Source organism: Labrus mixtus, chromosome 1, assembly GCF_963584025.1.
Source record: "Labrus mixtus chromosome 1, fLabMix1.1, whole genome shotgun sequence".
In the NCBI taxonomy this organism is placed as follows: Eukaryota; Metazoa; Chordata; class Actinopteri; order Labriformes; family Labridae; genus Labrus; species Labrus mixtus.
The window spans coordinates 1,863,661-1,883,081 of record NC_083612.1 but is presented as its reverse complement, the minus strand read 5'-3'; the positions used below and the strand labels follow the sequence as shown (position 1 = coordinate 1,883,081).

At 43.1% G+C, this 19,421-nt stretch overlaps 1 protein-coding gene across 1 annotated transcript in view; it reads right to left on the bottom strand.

Moving 5' to 3' along the window:
* Positions 1-6,483: 6,483 nt before the first annotated feature.
* Positions 6,484-19,421, bottom strand: part of ntrk3b (neurotrophic tyrosine kinase, receptor, type 3b) — a 251,433-nt gene continuing 238,495 nt past the window's right edge. Inside the window, exons 16-17 of the mRNA XM_061045439.1 lie at positions 15,671-15,829; positions 6,484-8,506 (exon numbers count right to left, since the gene is read on the bottom strand). Coding sequence (XP_060901422.1) covers positions 8,321-8,506; positions 15,671-15,829 — 345 coding nt within the window. The 3' untranslated portion in view covers positions 6,484-8,320. The remainder of the gene's footprint in view (positions 8,507-15,670; positions 15,830-19,421) is intronic.

The following is a 19,421-nucleotide window of genomic DNA, read 5'->3' as shown; positions in this document are numbered from 1 at the left end:
CCCCCCCCCCCCACCCCCGCCCTCTGGACCTCCCTCCCACCAGACGTCAGTAACGTTGACTCTCTCTCTATCTATTTAAACGGGCATATTCAGTCTGACTGTTCAAAGCTCCCTTTAAATAACATGTTTTGTTATTATTATTCTCAAAGCTTCATCCCTCCGTCTTGGATTTCCGCTGAAACTTTTTGGACTTCATGTGTTTCCTCCTGAGAACACTGACTGGGGGACATGTGTGAATACTCAGGAGAAAGTTAGTGTGTGTGTGTGTGTGTGTGTGTGTGTGTGTGTGTGTGTGTGTGTGTGAAAACATCTTCTGTTAATGAGACTCACGCTGGCCTGGATACATTTTTATCACAGATGATAGCTATGAAAGTAAACCTGTGACTGATCAGATGTGAAGAGAAGCCGTGTATGTGTGTGGTTATTTTTTTTACCTTTCATCTTCAAGAGCAGGAAGGTGTTATTTAATCAGGATCCAGCAGCGGCAAGGCGGACACGGCTCAACGAGGACCTTTGGTTAAAAACAACAACAAAGAAAAAGGAAGACAGAAAACCACTCTCGGGCCTCACGGCGGAAGAACGGGTCCTCGTTCAACCTTTGCTGCGCTCGTTCTCCTCTCCTCTCATCTCATCTCGTCTGGCTGTGCACCAAACTGAAGACATGTAACAACGTTATCTTCTTGGTAGATTTGTTGCAACATGTGCACAGCAGCATTGTGCCAATCCTACTGTGTACCCAGCAAGCTGTGAGGCAGGGGATCAAATCAGTGCTGCTGGGATAACTCAGAACCGAGCCTTCCCAGAACTGTGCAAGGGTTCCCTTTAAATCCAAAGTTTTTACCATCTCCTCTCTGTGTGTCACTTGGGTGATCTGTGTTGAAGAAAGACATTTAGTTGTTGTTTTTCTCCTGCTCGTCTTTCTGTGTCACAAGGTGATACAGGGGTGTAAATGTAAGAACCTTGTAGACGGGACGTTCTGTGAACTTGTGTGAAAAAAGTGCAAAAACACAAGTTCAGATGTCACTCCCATTCTTTTCCCTTTTCCTTTCTATTTGGAATAAGCATGCTGTATTGTAGTGGATCTCAGCTGGTGGGTCGGGACCCAAAAGTGGGTCTTGAAGCTAGAGGCAAAGAGTCTACTGCTGCATTCATGTGGTGTCGGACACATAGGAAAAATGAGTTTCCGAGTTGTAAAATGCACAGGAACACCTGCTCAAGTCGGAACAATAAGTCGTAAACTCTGAAAAGAATGAGGTGCCCGACTTGATGTCAGAATCGTGAGGGGTAAAATATGTTTTGTTAATGTTAACATGCTTTTTAAAAATTTTAAAGTATTGCACTTCAACTTTTTGCTCAAATATCACTTTTAACAGTTTCATTTCACTGCTCTTCCTTTTCGTAGCATTATCGCTGTTTGTTGTTGTTGTTACAACATTCAGACTTTTCCGAACTGAAATCACATGAACACACTGAATTCGGAAGAATGACTTCCCGACTCGGAAACCTGGACCACCCTGAGCAGGACCTGAATGCAGCATACGCGGTGCTCACAGTTCAGTCCGATAACTCAACGTTTCTTTTTGTTTTAAATACGTTTTTCAGCAGCAGAACAGAGTTTGTGTTTGCCATCTAGGCTCTGACCTGATCACTCCTCACAGTTTTATTTTACAGGAATTAAAAGAGTGACGGGATGATATCGTAACCCCCCCAAGTCGGAGTTTATGGGTGGACGCTGGGGTGGTAGTGGTGGTGAGCGAGAGTGTAGTACTGCTGCAGGTTAGAGCTGGCAAGGAGGTGTTGTGAGGTGATTGTGGAGAAAGAGGCATGTCAAGTTTGAAATCAGTGCAGATGGAGATCCGTCGCCTTGTTTGTAGGGGAGTTCATTCACACTCCAACACAGTAGGTGGCGGTAGTGCACCTTGACAGTTGTTGACAATCCACCAGGATACAAACAGAAGAAAGGCGTTTTCTTTCAGTTTTGCACGTAGTGTTTTGGTTTGTGATGTTGACATCGTGTGAGGTTCTGTTACGTCTCCAAATTTCTGAATTTTTACTAAAAGGAGATTCATTCTGTTGATCGATATTTAAATAGATACATATAATGTTATGATGTTGGATGTCCATACTAAACCTCAGCAAAGTTTTTTAAACAGAATATACTCAGTTGGTCGCATAATCCCCGGACGTGTTTTCCTGCTGCGCTGAACGAGACTTTATGACACCACCCACAAATCGGCCTTCATATTCGTCTTTAGAGAAAATCACATGTTTAAACTTCAGAAGCCCTAAACAGATATGTCACGATACACTTTATTTCATGCCATTTTCCTGTGATTTAAAGTTGTTTTAACAAGTTCTCGACTTGTTTTGTGTCATTATCGCAACATAACAATGCTGGTTTTCCCATTATAACTCATGTTTCTTCTGAGATCTTGAGGATATTCAAGGTCACATATGAAGCTAAATCCTCTTCTCCATGTTTCTCTAACACTAATGTGTCTCTAGTCTGTCTACAAACCCCCCAATGATGAGAAAAGTCCATCCTCTCTGTCTTTTCCCTGCTCCACTTTTAAGAAAATGTGTGCTCAAACAGGCTGTTTGGAGATTTTCCCTTCATGACATCACAAAGGGCAGTAGCCCCTCCCCCAGGTGGGTGACACTCCCACAGCTAGGTGTTTGTTCTGCCCTCTGAGTCTGCCTTCTCACTGTAAACAATAGGACATGGAGCGAGAAAGCACCGAGTACACCCAAGCCCTTCCAGAGAGGGGGCGTGGTCAGACACAGCTCATTTACATATTTAAAGGTACAGACACAGAAACAGCCTGTTCTGAGCAGGGCTGAAATAGAGGGGTTTATAGACATGATCAAATACAGGATCAGAGTGGATTTAGAACAAGAAACTTCACACACATGTTGAAGAGGAGCTCTGAGACTTATTTAAACTGAAGAAGAAGAGGAGGATATGTGACCTTTAACTCCCCATTATGGTAAAACAGAGTAGAATTAAATGTATGGTTGCATGTCCTCTTAGGGCTTCCTTAAAGTAGGCTCCAGAAACAAAAATAAGATCGTCTCTCATGTTGCAACAAAGTTCATAAAACCCTGTTTGTACTGAGAGTGTCGTAACGACCGATCTGTTTCCATCGCTGCCCGCCGCCCTCAGAGAAAAGATAACCTTCTGTCAGAAATGGAGAAGAAGAGCCGAGGACACAGGACGCACACCGACACTCAAGGCGTTCTGCTTCGTCAGAGATTTAGATGAAGACACGACTGAGTCAAATGTACACATCTTTATAAGACAGGACAAAATGGAAAAGGAGATCGTGTGATTGTTTGAAGACATTTTCTTAAGAGAGTCACATTAATACAAAGATCTATCATGGAATACCAGTATTTTATATACTGCAGTTTGTTATACCACATTTTTATATTCTGTAACATGTGTACATGGTAATATGCCAACTCTGCGTCAAAAAAGTGTTCAGTTAGTTCATCCAAGAAAAATAAAGAAAATAAAAAACTTCTCAAACAATATTCAACTCACCATGAAAAGGATTACAATACCCTGCGAATGCTCACGGCCTGTGTCAGAATGTCTTTAAGCGTTTATCGTAACCACAAGAGAATACACACAAAAAGTGGATGCTTTGGGGAGCTCGTTGGATTTGATCCTGCCTCTCGTATAAAACACTTGAAGTAACTGAAATGCTCGTTAATGATTTACATCGTCCCGGGGGGGAAACCGAGACAACACGGTGAAACTGTGAGGATTCATGACGGGATAAGAAAGGAGGAGACGTGAAGAACTTCACTCGAAAACATTTGATATCCAGATACAACATCAAATGAAAGTGTTGCCTGAGGTTTGTCATTCAGTGCCTGGGAAATCTTAACACATCCAGGATTCTAAAAATGAACTGATTCTGTCAACTGAGCGATTAATTACGAACCAATCTGTAAAAGCATTTGGTTTTATTGAATCTATTTCTTTTTGCTCTCGAGCTTTTCGGGGGCCATGATTATCTGTCACACGTCGGAGCAAAACTCGTAATTTCTCACACTTTGTTCTGCAGCTTTTTTTAAAAAAGAAAATGAAGTATCCAATACCACACAATCAGCGGATCCATTGAGGTGGTTATAAAATATGATGTAACGTCCGTATTTTAACACAAGTGAAGACTGTTTTTCACTGGCTCCTCTCCGGCTGCTACAGAAGAGGTCTTTCTAAAAAGCGATCAAGTGCTTGGCGTGCAAAGAAGACGAGTGCGAGGGAAAAAAAGAGAGTTTTTGTTGTCCTCAAAAGATTTGTGACAGAATCTTTACGGTAGAAGACTAAAAATGTTTTAAATCATCAGCTCAGCCTTCTTGAAATCTGCCTTTTGTTGCCAAAGATTTATAAGGGAACATTGATACCACTCTGATGACTGTGCAGTAAATAATATGAAACTACACGCAGCAGATGGTTAGCTTAGCTTAGCTTAGCATCAAAATGGAGGGAAACCGATAGCATGGCAACAATTCTCTACAGCTCTCCGATTCACGATGTATATTCTATTTGTTTAATCCATGTAACAGCAAGTTACAGTTTTATTACAGTCTCTGAAGTTGACAACTTCTCTGCTGGTTGCCTGGCAACCTCAGTGGGTTGACAAAAGCTTCACTGGCGTTCATTTTTTACAATTTGGTTTACGCATAAATTAAACAAACAGGACATGGAGGAGCCAAAGTGGACAGAGCTGAAGTAGAAGGTTGTTATGTCGGTAATAATTTACTGGATGTGTTCATAGTGTTCTTTAGACTTCTTTAGCACAGCATGATGTTTATTTTCTTATATTCCTATTTAAAGAATCAGTAACAGCGTGTTCTAACAGCACGTGAGCGTTAAGATATCTCATCACATCGCTGTCCACACTGCATCATTTAAACATGTACTGCTTTGCTCTGAGGATTTCAATTTCTCCTTGCAAACATTGTAACATGTGGTGCTTTTATTTTGAAGGGGGACAAACAGATGTGTTGGCTCGTCAAGAAACGGCTCCCTGTGATTACTCGCATTAAACAGAACATTTCCACTGATGTAGACGTGAGACGAGGTCAACGGAGCCGCACGAATCAGTGGTTTTCTTTTCCATTCACTTCAAAAAACGCTATATCCGATAGCATGTTATGTGTTGTGTTTATGTGCCGTGGTCAGTTCTCTGTCATAGCGTGCAGTTTGTATCTTTCAACAAGGTTTCATCTCCTTTCTCCTTCACCCACAGGAAACCGTTTGATATCAATTAAAGTAAGTCCTGCAGAGTCTGTCATTAGCAAACGCCTGCCCTTCATAGCAACGGTTTCTCCACCAGTTCACTGTCATGGGGACAGCAGGCGTTGCTATGCATACTCGGCCAATCAGAAACTAGCATATATGCAATGTATGGTTTCTACCTGTCAGTCAAAAGTTGCAACCTTGCTGGCTTGTCAACCAGGACAGAGAAACCATCAGCTTCAAGTCACAAAATGTATTTCCTCATAGGGGTCTCCCTATGTTCCCTCATCCCTATGGCCCCTCAGCCCTATGGTCCCTCAGCCCTATGCTTCCTCATCCCTATGCTCCCTCATCCCTATGGCCCCTCAGCCCTATGGTCCCTCAGCCCTATGCTTCCTCATCCCTATGCTCCCTCAGCCCTATGGCCCCTCAGCCCTATGCTCCCTCAGCCCTATGTTCCCTCAGCCCTATGGCCCCTCAGCCCTATGCTCCCTCAGCCCTATGTTCCCTCAGCCCTATGGCCCCTCAGCCCTATGCTCCCTCAGTCCTATGCTCCCTCAGCCCTATGTTCCCTCAGCCCTATGGCCCCTCAGCCCTATGCTCCCTCAGCCCTATGGTCCCTCAGCCCTATGCTCCCTCATCCCTATGGCCCCTCAGCCCTATGCTCCCTCAGCCCTATGCTCCCTCAGCCCTATGGCCCCTCAGCCCTATGCTCCCTAAGCCCTAATCTTGGTGGAGGTGCATCACCTTGCTCTGCCATCATGGCTCTCTTCAGTAAGTGTCTGGCGATCTTTCATGTGACGGATGAAAAGCCACAGAGAAGGATGGCGCACTCGCACCGCGTCATTTACCTTCTGTGATTTAAGCAAATGATTTGCTCACGTTGAAAAATTTAAATTCAACTGAACAAACAGGTGGTAGAAAAATGTGAGGGAACATAGGGCTGAGGAACAAAGGGTTTAGGGAACATAGGGCTGAGGAACAAAGGGTTTAGGGAACATAGGGCTGAGGAACAAAGGGTTTAGGGAACATAGGGCTTAGGGAACATAGGGTTTAGGGAACATAGGGCTGAAGGAACATAGGGCTGAAGGAACATAGGGCTTAGGGAACACAGAGCTTAGGGAACATAGGGTTTAGGGAACATAAGACTGAGGGAACATAGGATTTAGGGAACATAGGGCTTAGGGAACATAGGGCTTAGGGAACACAGGGCTGAGGGAATATAGTGTTTAGGGAACACAAGGTTAAGGGAACATAGGGTTTAGGGAACATAAGGCTAAGGGAACATAGGGTTTAGGGAACATAAGGCTAAGGGAACATGGGGTTTAAGGAACATAGGGCTAAGGGAACACATGGTTGAGGGATCTTAGGGTTGAGGGAACATATTGCTGAGGGAACATAGACACACTTCCTTTTCTTGATGCCAAACATGAGGCTTTAAAAAGGTGTTTAAAAATCAATGGGTGATGTGAAAGTTACTATGTCCACATCTTATATACAGTTCATCCTAAGGCCCAGACGTCAGGTGGTCGAGTGATGATGTGGAGGTTAACCCAAACCCATGTAGAGATACGGAAAGTTTAGTTATACAACTCAAAGTTTGAATTTGAGATTGATGGATAAAAGCTGCAACATCTGTCCACTGTTCCCGACACTCTGTTCACCTGTCTTCATCTGAATAAGGTAGTGTGGTTAATGCGCTCCATATTTTTGCTGAATTTTTTATAAGTGATATCAATCTTCTGGTCTATCTCCAGGCAGGAAAGCAGAGTCGGACTCTCCCTTTGTGTTCCAGGTTTTTCTTTAGCTGTGTACGCAGGGCTCACACTGCGGCTAACAAATGATTTATACTTTCAGTTACAAAAAGGTTTTTTTTTTTTTTAAGAGCAGAAAAGCAGTTTCACACCAAAAAAGGCTGAAAGTGACAGAACAGTTTCTCAAAGCGTGTGTGAGTGTTTTGGAAGTGTGGTGCAAGATATTATTCATCGACACATTATTCTCGCCATAAAAAGCAAATGAACTGGAAAGTGACTGCAAGGTTTCATCACCTCTTTGGGAAAAAGTGTCGCGTTGATGGCTCTGAGTCGTCCCCCATCCTTTAAGAGTCTCTGTGAATCAGCGTCAGCGCACTTTTTTCCGAGTGCTTTCACCGCCATTCACCTTCACCACATGAGACAACTTACCAAGCAGTGACACAGGTAATTCCCAAGAGAACACTCCCCTCGGATTAGGATGAGAACAAATACCATAGCTTTATACTTTAGCCACCCAGATCACAGTCAGAAAAAGGAACCAAAAAGAACACCCCGAAAAATAAGTTAACATAATTTTGACACATAGAATTTTACAATATGTACATTATTTTTAAATTAAAATAGATTTGTCGGTTGTCTTGATTGGGTAGGTCCTCTAAAGAGCGCTTTCCCTTTTTTTTCGCAACCATCCAGTGTTATTCCACAGAAGCAGAGTTCCCATTAAAAGCTCAGTGGCGGACCCTCAGAGTGAAAGTGAGGGGCTGCCATCGTCGAGTCCCTGCCAATAGTTTGTCGGGTGACGTCTTCGGACAGGGCTGAGCCCTTAGCAACTACGCATGGCAGACCCTCCAACACCCTGACAAAAAGAAATAAATATAAAATATATGTAATATTTCTATATATATTCATAAAACCAACCCAGGATAGATTTTAACTTCTCTCCAGAACTCAATCAAACGGTGGCCATTTTTCCTATTTGCCAGTTCGCTCCGCTTCCCTTTTTTGTGTGTTTTTGCAGTTTTTCCGAGAAAAAAAAGTCTTCTTCAAACCTGTACATCTAATACGCGAGTAAACAAAATGTAAAAGTGCGTGTTTTTTTGAATATGTTTTATCCACTATATCCAAAAGTGTTGCAGGCACTTAAGTCCTTCCCAAACATTGTAGGTGTTTTTTTTCGACAGTGGAGCAGGTTGGTTTGGTTTTTTTCCTGGATTTCGTTTTGTGGGCCGGTCTGTCTCTGTCGATCCGTCTGTCTGTCTGGCGAGGAACGGGCCATCGCAGGGGGAGGGGGGTGGGGGGGTCGGGGGGGCGGCCGCTAGCCCAGGATGTCCAGGTAGACCGGCGTGGCTTTTCCCATGGCGAACAGGACCTTCTGAATGTCCTTAATGTTCAGTCGCTGCTGCGGTTCCCTCTGCCAGCAGCCCAGCATGATGTCGTACACCTCTTTAGGACAGATCCTCGGCCTCTCCAGAACCCGACCCTGGGTTATGCACTCGATGACCTGCGGGAGGAGAAGAGGGCAGCGGAGTGAGACGGGAGACTGATTGCTTTGCTTTGTCCATAATGAGAAACCAACGACAGAGCAGGAGGTCCTTTGAGGTTTGAACTAATGAAAGTGAGATGAAAGAAACAAACAGTCACTCTTAAATTTGTCCAATAATAAAAGGGGAAACAATATTTCATTTTTTTTCTGTCCCTCAGCACCGGAGTAACAAAAACACCGTGTCTGCTGGGGTGGATGTTTGAGATGCTGCTAAAAGGGTGATTGATCATTTCTTTGTTGGGCTTGTGCTCCAATTAGCCGGATGACTCACTGCTGTTGTGACAATTTGCCTTTATTATTTGTGTCAATTCCAGGCCACTGTAGCTTAAGAGGATGGATAGGGGGTCTATTTGTGCCTAATTATTGTGGCAGCTCTGAAAAGCTGCAACAGAAAAGCAGCTTTGATTCTCCTTTTAGTACTATCACCACGCACTATTTATTTATGCCTCCAACATATGCTCCCATACCAGCTGAAGGGAGAATAACTGACACAGCTGACTTAGCCTAGCCCATCGTACAGAGGCTATAGTCCTCGTCGCAGCGGCCGTGGGTTTGACCTCTGACCTCGGCCCTTTGCTGCATGTCATGCCTCACTCTCCCCTCCCAATGCTTCCTGTCTCTCCTCAGCCGTCCTATCTAATAAAGGCAAAAATGGCCCCAAAATATAGCTTAGAAAAATGAGAAACAAACAGTATCATCATGGAATTTAATTTCATGTTTGCAGGTCAGCAGCACGACGTTCCAGTCTTAGTAGCTATACCAAAGGATCCTGGTGCTAAGGTAGAAATGGAGTGGTAAAGTACAGACATTATTTACTTGTTAAAAATTCACATTAGTGAACAGAGAGGGCGGGTGGTTAGGTGCCATCCCTTCTCTTGTGTTGCAGGTATTTGTGATTAGTAGGTCTGTCTGAGAGAACCTGGGCCCGATGCTCAGAGTCACTACACAAGCTGCCACATTAGGCCCCGTGTCCACCTGGCGTCTTTATCTGAGCGCCAGCGTCTTTTTTCAAATTGTTGTCAGTGAGGTTTAGAGCGTTTTGCAGCAGCAGGCGGTCGCCTGGATTAAAAAGTGCAGCACCCAGTGTCTTTTTGTGCGGCTACTCCGAGCGCTCAAGTTGAAAATCTTTCAACTTTTCAGAAAGGCGCTGTGGATGTCACCGGCGCTCTTTTCCTAATGTCTGATATTCCCCCCCCGCGTACAGATCGTGTATTGTCTCCTCGTCCTCCTCGATCTCAAATAAAAAACATGCAGTAAAAAGTAACGGAGCAGTGTCGGTCATACAGCGGCCGATGTCAACAGACTGTTGTCATGGAGACAGGACGGACGTGCAGTACAGGGCCTTAGTCTGCTCAGAGCATGCACCTTGTTTGGTTACCTCAGCTTCCTGTTCCATCCAACACTCGTCACACACCCACTCACCTACACTACTGACATCCAGACCTCACTTCTTTATGCAATCAAATTAAAGTTTGTTGTAATTAAATCAGCTTAATTAAGGGTTCATTTGGTGTCTGTTATTTGCCTTGGCCTTTGAGCCGGTCATGACACAGGACGTAGCATCTGATAACCTGCAGCTTTAAGAAGCCGAATCAGCTGGAAGGATTGTCTGACAAACCAAACCAGAGTTTCAATAAATCTGTTTCATCGTCAAAATTCTGAAAAACAAGTGTGAAAGTCTGGCTCTGGAGTCTCCACCGGTTGCTTTTTGTTTTCCGAGGTGAGGTTTCGGCTTTCTGTCTATTGTTTTATTCTGTTTCTCATGTGTTGCCACCGAAAGGATGAGAGGCCTGGCAGACGGACCAACCCTGCCACCGAGACCGAGAGGAATCGAGCAGCAGCTCCTGCAAAGACATACGGAGCCCTCTTTGCATAAATTCCCAGAACATGAACACTGCAAACAACCGACAACAAAGGATGCGGTGGTCATGGCAACGGCACCAAAAACCAAACAAGTGAGAGAGTGTGATGAACCTGGTGAGGGATCATGGACGACACAGAAGCTAATCCATAAGAGGGGATGGAACACTTTGTCATACATTTAAATCTGAATAAGTTACAAGAAAATCAAATCAATCAAGACAAGAAAAAAAACCATTCCATCTTCTTGCTTCTCAAACCCTGGCACCATCATTACCCACAATGCAACTCCATTGTTGACAGCTCAGTCTAAGTCTGTGTCTGAAATCACCGAGTTATTCTCTACTCTCTTAAAAAGACGGTTCTCTGTAGAGGACTGGAGACCAATTTAGAGAAGACTAAGTCTCTTGTGGTGGCAGAGAAACAAGTTTATGAGGAGGCAGCAGCACGTGTCAGGTCAGCAGAAGCCGGGCTCTCCAGTAGGCGGAGCTCCCAGAATCTTCAGCGAGGTGATCTGGTACTACAACCACCCGATGTCCCTGACGCCCAGCCACCACCATCTGACTGAGTCGCCCCCACACAACCACCATAGAGCGCCACAGGAATGAGTCCTAAAACCAGGAAGTAAGTTAGCATGTTAGCGCCATGGGGTCTAACGTCTAAAAGTCAACGGGGATGTTGAATGTGTTTGTGGTTAGACTCCTGAAATAAGGTCTGTGGTTAACACGAGCTGAAGAGATGTTGGTGTTTTGTTAGACCACATAAACTACGTTAGGTAATACCTCCACTTGTGAAGTTTGAAGTTTTTACGCGTCTTTAAAAAGGCGGTTGCTAACAAGTGGCTAAATGTGACTACAGCGGTCGTCGGGGACATTAAACGTCATCACGCCGGACACAGAGGGCGGGAACTCTCTCACTAGTCGGAGATGTCTCCTGTAGGTTTAATCTTTAGGTTCAGGTGAATATTATGTTAGTAAACTATTTATTAAGCTACATGGATTAGTTTATCGGAGATCGTCTGAAGCGTAACGCTAGTGACGTCACAATCATCCGACCGTGGTGTCGTTAGCGTGTAGCATAACGTTAGCTTTTTACTTCTGTCGGCCGCATTAACGCTTCAAACATCATAAAAATGGCGTTCATCTGTGAAGATTATCCTGCTGAACAAAACGCCTACGCTTCAGAAACGTGTGTTTAACACAGAGATTATTTTCTGCAATGATCCAAAATCCAATGAAAACATCCCAGAGGAGGATTCTGGTTAGACCCCGTGGAGATGATACTTCAGGGTTGGCCTACAAAAATACGTCACATGGTTTGTTCTCTATAAAGACAGGACCTGTAGACGTGCATTAATGGAGGTATGGCAGAGAGGGGCTGCTCATATAGGAGCGCCTGAGCCGTTGCAGTACTCAGGAAGTGACCCGGCACCTCTACAGCAACCAGACTAACACCGGGACTCTAACCAGTGACCCTCAGGTTCCCTACAGACTGAGCAACTGCCGCCCCTTGATCTTGGCTCTAACAGCCTTGGATGTGTTAAATGTTTTGAGTTCTCCTTTATGGGGGTCAACGATATCTCAATTATCCCCAAAGGGGCATTTCATGTTCCAGCCTGCATTCAGTAAACAACAATAACAACCAGGAAACAGATGTGATGTCTTTTTATATTTTTTTCTTCTGTCATCTTTGTCTGTTCAGTGAATAAACTTTAGGTGCTAAAATGTCTCCAGCTGTGTTGTCTGTATTTTCATAAAAACATCATGTGGTAGCAGTTATAGAAAAAAGATGAATCTGTCTGTTGGATGAACCGTCCTTTAAAGACGAGGTTCAAAAATACCTGAAGTTAGTGGTTTTTGTGGTTTTTGTGGTTTTTGTGGTTTCTTTCTCTCTTCTTTCTCCTTTGACTCTTCTTCTCTTTTTTGTTTGCCCTTCCTAAAGATGTTAAATATTGTAGAGAAAGGGAAGAAAACCTTGATGGAGGAAACATTTATGAATTTATGTAACACAGATCCAAGCTGCCTCAGTTTTACTTCAAACTACTTTAAACAAACTGTAAAACATGTTTCTGTATTGTAACTGTTATTTTTAGGATTTCCACGTCACTGGAGGGACACCACTTATAAAAATGTTAAATCCTTATCATCCTTATAATGTATATATATATATAAATATAAACTGTGTACTGTATGTTAAGACATGATGACAATAAAAAGAAATAAAAAAAGTTAGAATCGAAGAATAACTGCACAGCAGCCGTGATCTATATGTTACAGACATGTTCATTTGATGCTCCAGCGCTACGTTTCAGATTTCAATATTGTAAATTATTCATCACCTAATTTATCTGGCAGCTGTAGTCACCGGTTACTCTGCAGATTAAAGCCCCTGCACTCCCACACAGGTGTTCTCAATTACCCCGGCTGATTACGACTCCAGTCAGGTGTGAGCTGAGAGGAGGAAATATCTGATGTCACCGAGCGGTACGTAACAAAGAGGACTGATTACAGGGTCAGCCGTCTCTGCCTGACAGGTACGACCAATTAGAGGGACGGTAGGAGGACGTTTGTACACGCCCTGAAAAACACTCGCACAGGGAGACTTGGAAGAGCAGATGCAACATTTATTACTACCTTATCAAAAAGCTGAAAATGTCTTCAGCTTCCGACACAGAGGATGATACAGCTCGGCTGAGACTGAAATCAGATACTTTCAGTCTAAGACACAGGGCGCCGGTTTAGCCTAGCGGTTAGAGTGAACACCCCATGTTTCAGGACCATGGCCAGTTCCCACAGGAGTCTGATACAGGCTACATTAACAATGTAATGTGAACAGCCAGACAACTAAAAATCTGATCTGAGAAAGCTTTAACTGCCAACTTCCACGTCATTCTGTCAGCGCCTCGGTTCCGTCTGACGAAGCCCGCCATCTGGAGCGTGAGTGCAGACATGATCAGCTGCACACAGATCACAGATCACCCAGGAGCGAAGAGAAAAACATGCAAAACAACATGTTTCTTTATATTTCTGAGGATGATTTGTTCTTTGGATGTCATGATGATAAAAGTAAATATACAATCATAAGTCTGAATATTGTGTTTTATTTTGAAATTGGCCGGATGCTATGTGTATTTCCTTGTTTGACTTAAGTGACAGCCTAAGTGACACAGGTAGTAGGATCCGAGTGGGACTTCAACCAAAGTCTCTACAAGCTGAGCTACTGCCGCCCCAAATGTTTGTAATGTGCATCCAATGTTTTGTGCACCACTTGATTCTAAATTCAGCCTGACTGACGTGTGTGGTGGCTTTGGAACAACGTCCCCTTGAATTTAAATAAAGTTTGTGACTTTGAACCTGGTTAGTCAGCAGTCTGTCATGTATGGCTCTTTGTTGTCTGTTTTTTGAACGCAGAGGAGGAGAGAGTAGACGAGCCAATATCGAGCGAGTCCTGTTTGAAACAAAGTTCCCGCAGAGCTGGAATAATTCATCATTGTGGATGAGAGCCAATTAGAAGTGTTGCTGTAATGCATCATTGTTTAGTGCGTTAGATGAATCTGAATAACTGAATAAGAAGTGCAATAATTCAATCACACACTACCTGAAGACAAGAGTACATTAGAGAGAGGCTCCATCTGATTACATCGTCACAAGGTTTCAGAGTTTAATCAGCTGAGCGTCTGAAAGTATCCAGATTCACAGAAATATGGAGAAATAAACGTGTGTCAGAGCTCAGAACACATCGATGTTTCATCTGAAACACGTTATCCTCTCGGGGTCAGGTTCATTTTCTCAATATGCCACATTCACGAGAGTAATCCTAATTGAATTGTATTGATTCAAAGCCGAGCATCCGATTAAAAAAAACAAAGTCATCACGGGTGTTGGAGTAACGCAGCGTCTTGTCTGGTGGCATCGATGACTCTCCACGTTTGGCGAGCGCGAGTCTCAGAGACAGAAAAGGAACACGAAGAGGAAATGTAGATTAAGATCTAAAAATGGACGTTCTTCATTTGAATCTGATATCAGAAGCTTCTTTTAGCCCCCAAAGCTTCGAGAGGAAACGTCAATCTGATATTTAACATCCCGGCTGATACGGACCCTGATGAGGCGATAAAACAATCACCATAATTATCGAGATGTGATTTTTCTCAATATAAATATAACACATGTTCGCTAAAGGTTCGATATATTTAAGTCTGCAGCTACCCTCTGATGCACCTTAGACGCTAGATACCAGCCGACATTAAAGAGAAGAAGAAAAAGTCGACTAACTGCCAATCATGTCGCAGGGACATGGGAAGGCGGGGTAACAGACATCAGGAGCAGAAGCTGAAAAGAGCGATAGTGACGCTGAAGAAAACGCTGAGCCTCCCGACTCAAAGCAGGAGAAAACATCGTCGACAAGACGACAAGAAAGGACGCTCAACTTCAGGGTTGTGGAGACATTTTGGATATTTACAGTCCGACATAAACGACTACCATGCTGTGTTAACTTTGCAGAAGAGAAGTGCAGCTCAAACAGGTAACAACATAAAAACCTTTCCAGCGTTAGAAATAATATGACCCATGAGCTCATGATGGTGAAATGTTCCTCTGTTCACGTAGAGTTTATCTTGTTCTGACAAGAAATAATAATTAAATCAAATTTAAACATTTGATTTCTTCAACTTTCACTGTTTTCCTTTTTTAATATGTCATGTTCTGCCTCCTGAGAAGTTTTAACAATAAAGTTACATGAACAAAATAAATTCATTAGGAAGAAAAAATGGGACTAGAGAATGTAAAACACCCCCCCCCCCCCCCCCCCCCCCATAACTGCTTTTTAAAGTACAAGATATTTGTGAGAGCAAAATGGTGCAATCTAAAAATTCAAGTCCAGAACCTAAGAAAGAAACAAATGAGGATCAGTCTCCACATTACAGTCGGGGTAAGGCATCTCTCCACTTTTAGACTTTTTCTCAACATTTCACATTTTTCCTCAAAGTGCATAATGTCAAAAAATCCTCCTCCAATAATTATTATTCATTTCTCATGTCTGGCCTAATCCTCGTCTGTAGTTCTCTAAGTCCAAACATGTCTTTCCTCTAGTTTCTTTAAGGATCATGTTGTCGCTGTGTGTGTTTACGCTTTGTAAAAGAAGTCTTCAAGCGGTCAGACAGGAAGCTGTGTTTTTGGGCCTGCGGTGATTCACTTGACAACAGCGAGCGTATATAAACGAGACTCTTCTGCAGCTTTATCTAAACGCTTTGGGGCTCTTTTGTACCTCGTTGTTTCCAAGCTGAAACCACGGCTGCTTCCCGTAGGTAAAGATCTCCCACAAGATGACTCCGAAGCTCCACACGTCGCTCTCCGTGGAGAACTTCCTGTACATGATGCTCTCCGGAGGCATCCAGCGGATAGGTAGCATGGTGTGTCCTCCGACCTGAGGGAAGAGAGAGAGAAAAAGTCATGAAGAAGAAGAAATATTCAACAGGGAAGTTATAAAAACACAGATTAGACATTTCAGTCATGGACAGGAGTCCCAGGCGTCGGGGGGGATTAACTGTCCTCACATGTGATACGACGGGCTTAACGCCTCATGGACGGGCGCTCTGCGGCGGTCTATGTTGACGCTGACGCAATGTAGGAAAGTGCTGACTTTATCTGCCACCTTGTCTGTATGTATAGAATCACACAATGGGAGTTTCTTTAGGTAACGGCATTAAAGCATCCCTTTGTGCTTGATGAGCAGTCGTAATCTGCCAGCCTTTCTCTGCAGCCGTAGTGGCTTTACGCAGAGGATCAGAATCTCAGAGCAGGAAAAGAGAACGAGCCCTGATCGCTCTTTTTATTTTATTGTTACACTTTGTTTACATTTTTTTTAAAGAGTTGCTTCATTCATACGGTTATTTCATTTCAACAAACATGTTTTCAATATAAGATGTTGAATGAATCAAAAAAAGAAACTACCTCCAAGAAAAGAAGAATCTTTAGAAATGAATACACAGCCATACATACACATCAAAACAATGAAATAAGAGAGAGAAAAAATAAAATAAATATAAATAAATTGAAAAAAAAATAAAAGAAAACAAACAGACAAAAACAAAAAAAATTGCTCTTCTTAAGTTGAGAACGTGCAGAATGCATGCTCCTATAGATGCTCCTGGTACAGCAGTTCATATGTTTCTGTCTAATGTAAATGTGAGCACTACATTTGCATGTCTCATAACATACAAACACCAAACCCATCTATAAGAACATGAAGCAGGATAACAGCAGCGGCGGCGGCGGCAGCGGGGGCCGGGGGAGAGATATCAGCTGGAAGCTCTTTAATGTCTTCAAACCAGCAGAACATGAAATGAAGTCTCCCTTGCTGTAAATCCTCCCAGGCTGGATATTAATCGATTAAACAATCGTCCATTAATCATCCTTGCTCTCAGCTTCCATTAGCCGGGCATTGTTTTAAAATCTATTTCCCATTCATGTCACTGGCCGGGGTTTAATCATGGCGCCGATGAGCTGGACACGACTGATGTGGGAACGAGCGGCAGGCAAAGAATCCCGAGTTTCAGCTCAGAATCCGGCTTTAATTACACTGATTATTGTGGAGCTCACACTGTTGAGGACTCTGTTACGAATACGCTGCTGTGATCCGTTTCCATCTTAAGAGTCGAGTTTCAAAGTCAAACTGAAAACGGATGATTTGTTCTTCATTCTGCACCTGTTTTAGCGTAATGTTGATAAAATACGATCAGGAGTCTGTATGTCGTGTTTTATTTTGAAATTGACCACAAACTCTAAACGTTTCCTTGTCTGACTTCCTGTCTGGGTCTTTCTAGCTTTGACTCCATCAAAAATAGACTTCAGGCGGCGCTGGTGGCGCAGTGATTACTGCGGGCGCCCCATGTATGGAGGCTGTAGTCCTCAAGGCGGGCGGCCCAGGGTTCAAATCCCACCTGTGGCTCCTTTCCTGCATGTCATTCCCTACTCTCTCTCTTCCTGATTTCCGTCTCTATCCACTTCACTATCTCTTCATTAAAGGCACAAAAGCCCAAAAATAAAATCTTAAAGAAAATAGACTTGAGCATATTTGAAACAGAGAGGAGCGTAGTGGTGCTGCTGGCATGTGTCAGAGACGGACTACAGCGATTGGCTAAAAAATGCGGCGCACACTATGTACATGTTACATACGATCAATGTCCAAGACATCTAATAATCCGGTATGAGTGAAATCCATGAGCAGGAGATGTGATATGAAAAAAACTAGAAAGCTGAGGCGTGTTTTTCACGTTGAGCTTAAATTGAAGTCTTAATCTGGTCGGTTTTACTTTCCATCAACACAGGATGAAAGGGATTCAACAGGAATTAATTAAATGAGTCTTTAACTCTGACAATATAAGAAATATTAAAATGTTTGAATCAGTACAACAAACATGAAATAATGAAGTCTGGTGAGAACAAAGGAAAAGAACGTTCAGGTTAATAACATAAAGAAAGAATACATTTTGAATCAATAGGTTTAATTTACAGTTAGCAATCCATCCTTTATATTTTCTTCAAAACCTAATACCCAGTGACCACATTAAAATACAATACTTATAGCAGGACTAACAGCTGAACAATTTTAAAGGATCAACCAGTGAGATGTGTAGAGAGTGAGATGATAAAGGTATCTTACTATCTGATCATTAAGGAAACATGTTGAAGTGCTGGCTTCTCTGACAACAATGCAGCAGCCAGTATGTCCTCCTTCTAACTTTAGATTCTGCTCCTGAATGCTCTGGATTTGTTTGGACCAGAGAAGGGAGACGGTTTTAAGGTGACCCCCCCACACGGCCGTTTTGGACGCCCCTCGGTATGAGAGCAGTTATCAGGTCAACAGGTGTTGCAGCGATGGAAGCGGGCAAGAGAAGTGGTTCAGATAGAAGTGATTGTACCCGACCTAAAAAGCCTCTGCATGTTTCTAATAAGCTCCACGAGCAGAAACGTGCTCAAACTAGGATCAATATTGGAGATGCTTTTGAAAAATGGAGAGAGGTTAGAACACAGAAAGGTTTACAGACCCATGCAGAGCTGGATAAACACTGAAGCTTCAGAGTCCACCACATGGTGACCTGTGTGAGCATGGACTCTAGAGAGGAGGGGGGGGAGACAGCTCTCTACAATGATTAGAATTTGAACTACAGTACCCATTTTAACCACTAGGGATCAGAGTTACATACTGCTCCTTTAATACACAAATATGGGCGAATACAGTGTTCATGTGTGGGCTTGTAGTAAATTTAGCATTACAACGTGCTCTTACTAAACATTGTATTGTACGTTATATACATTGAGTTTGTTGTCACATCACTTCCTGTCACTTTCTGCTGTCATTTATTTTTGTTATCTGCTTCACTTTTTGGCCTTCGCCGTCTATCTTATTGTTATCTTGACATTTTCGTCAAGATAACGGTGAGATGGATTTCTAAGCCCCTTTGAGGGTTTTTTTTTTTATCTATGGGTCAGTGGAAGTAGTCCTACATCATATCAGATACACATCCGTCATCACATCCAGCCACCCAGGCACGACTGATCCGCCCATCCATCCATCCATCTGTGAATCAGTCTATCCTACAGAGCTGAAACACAACACATACAATAACATGTGAAATCCTCATTAAAACAACCACTTACTCTATCAATATGGTTCCCTCTCCTCCAATCACATTCATTTAATCATGATAAGCTCTTCTCCAATCTCCATTTACCAGCTCCGACATCTGTGTGCCTTCAGATGTGAGCATTGTGTCACATTTTAAGTATCGAAAAAAACAGCCCACCACGTCACACTAATTACCTCCCAGTTCCTTACGCGCTCATCGCACATTTCCTTTTGAAAGTCAAACACAATCTCTGCGTGTCAGCTTGATGAATCTTCTGGATGTTTTAAAGGAAGATGAGATTTGTCGGTGTGCCAGACGGTTTTTCAGAACGTCCTCTAGTTTGTACACTTCATCAGATTCTGCTGCAGAACACGAGGCCTCTGTTTG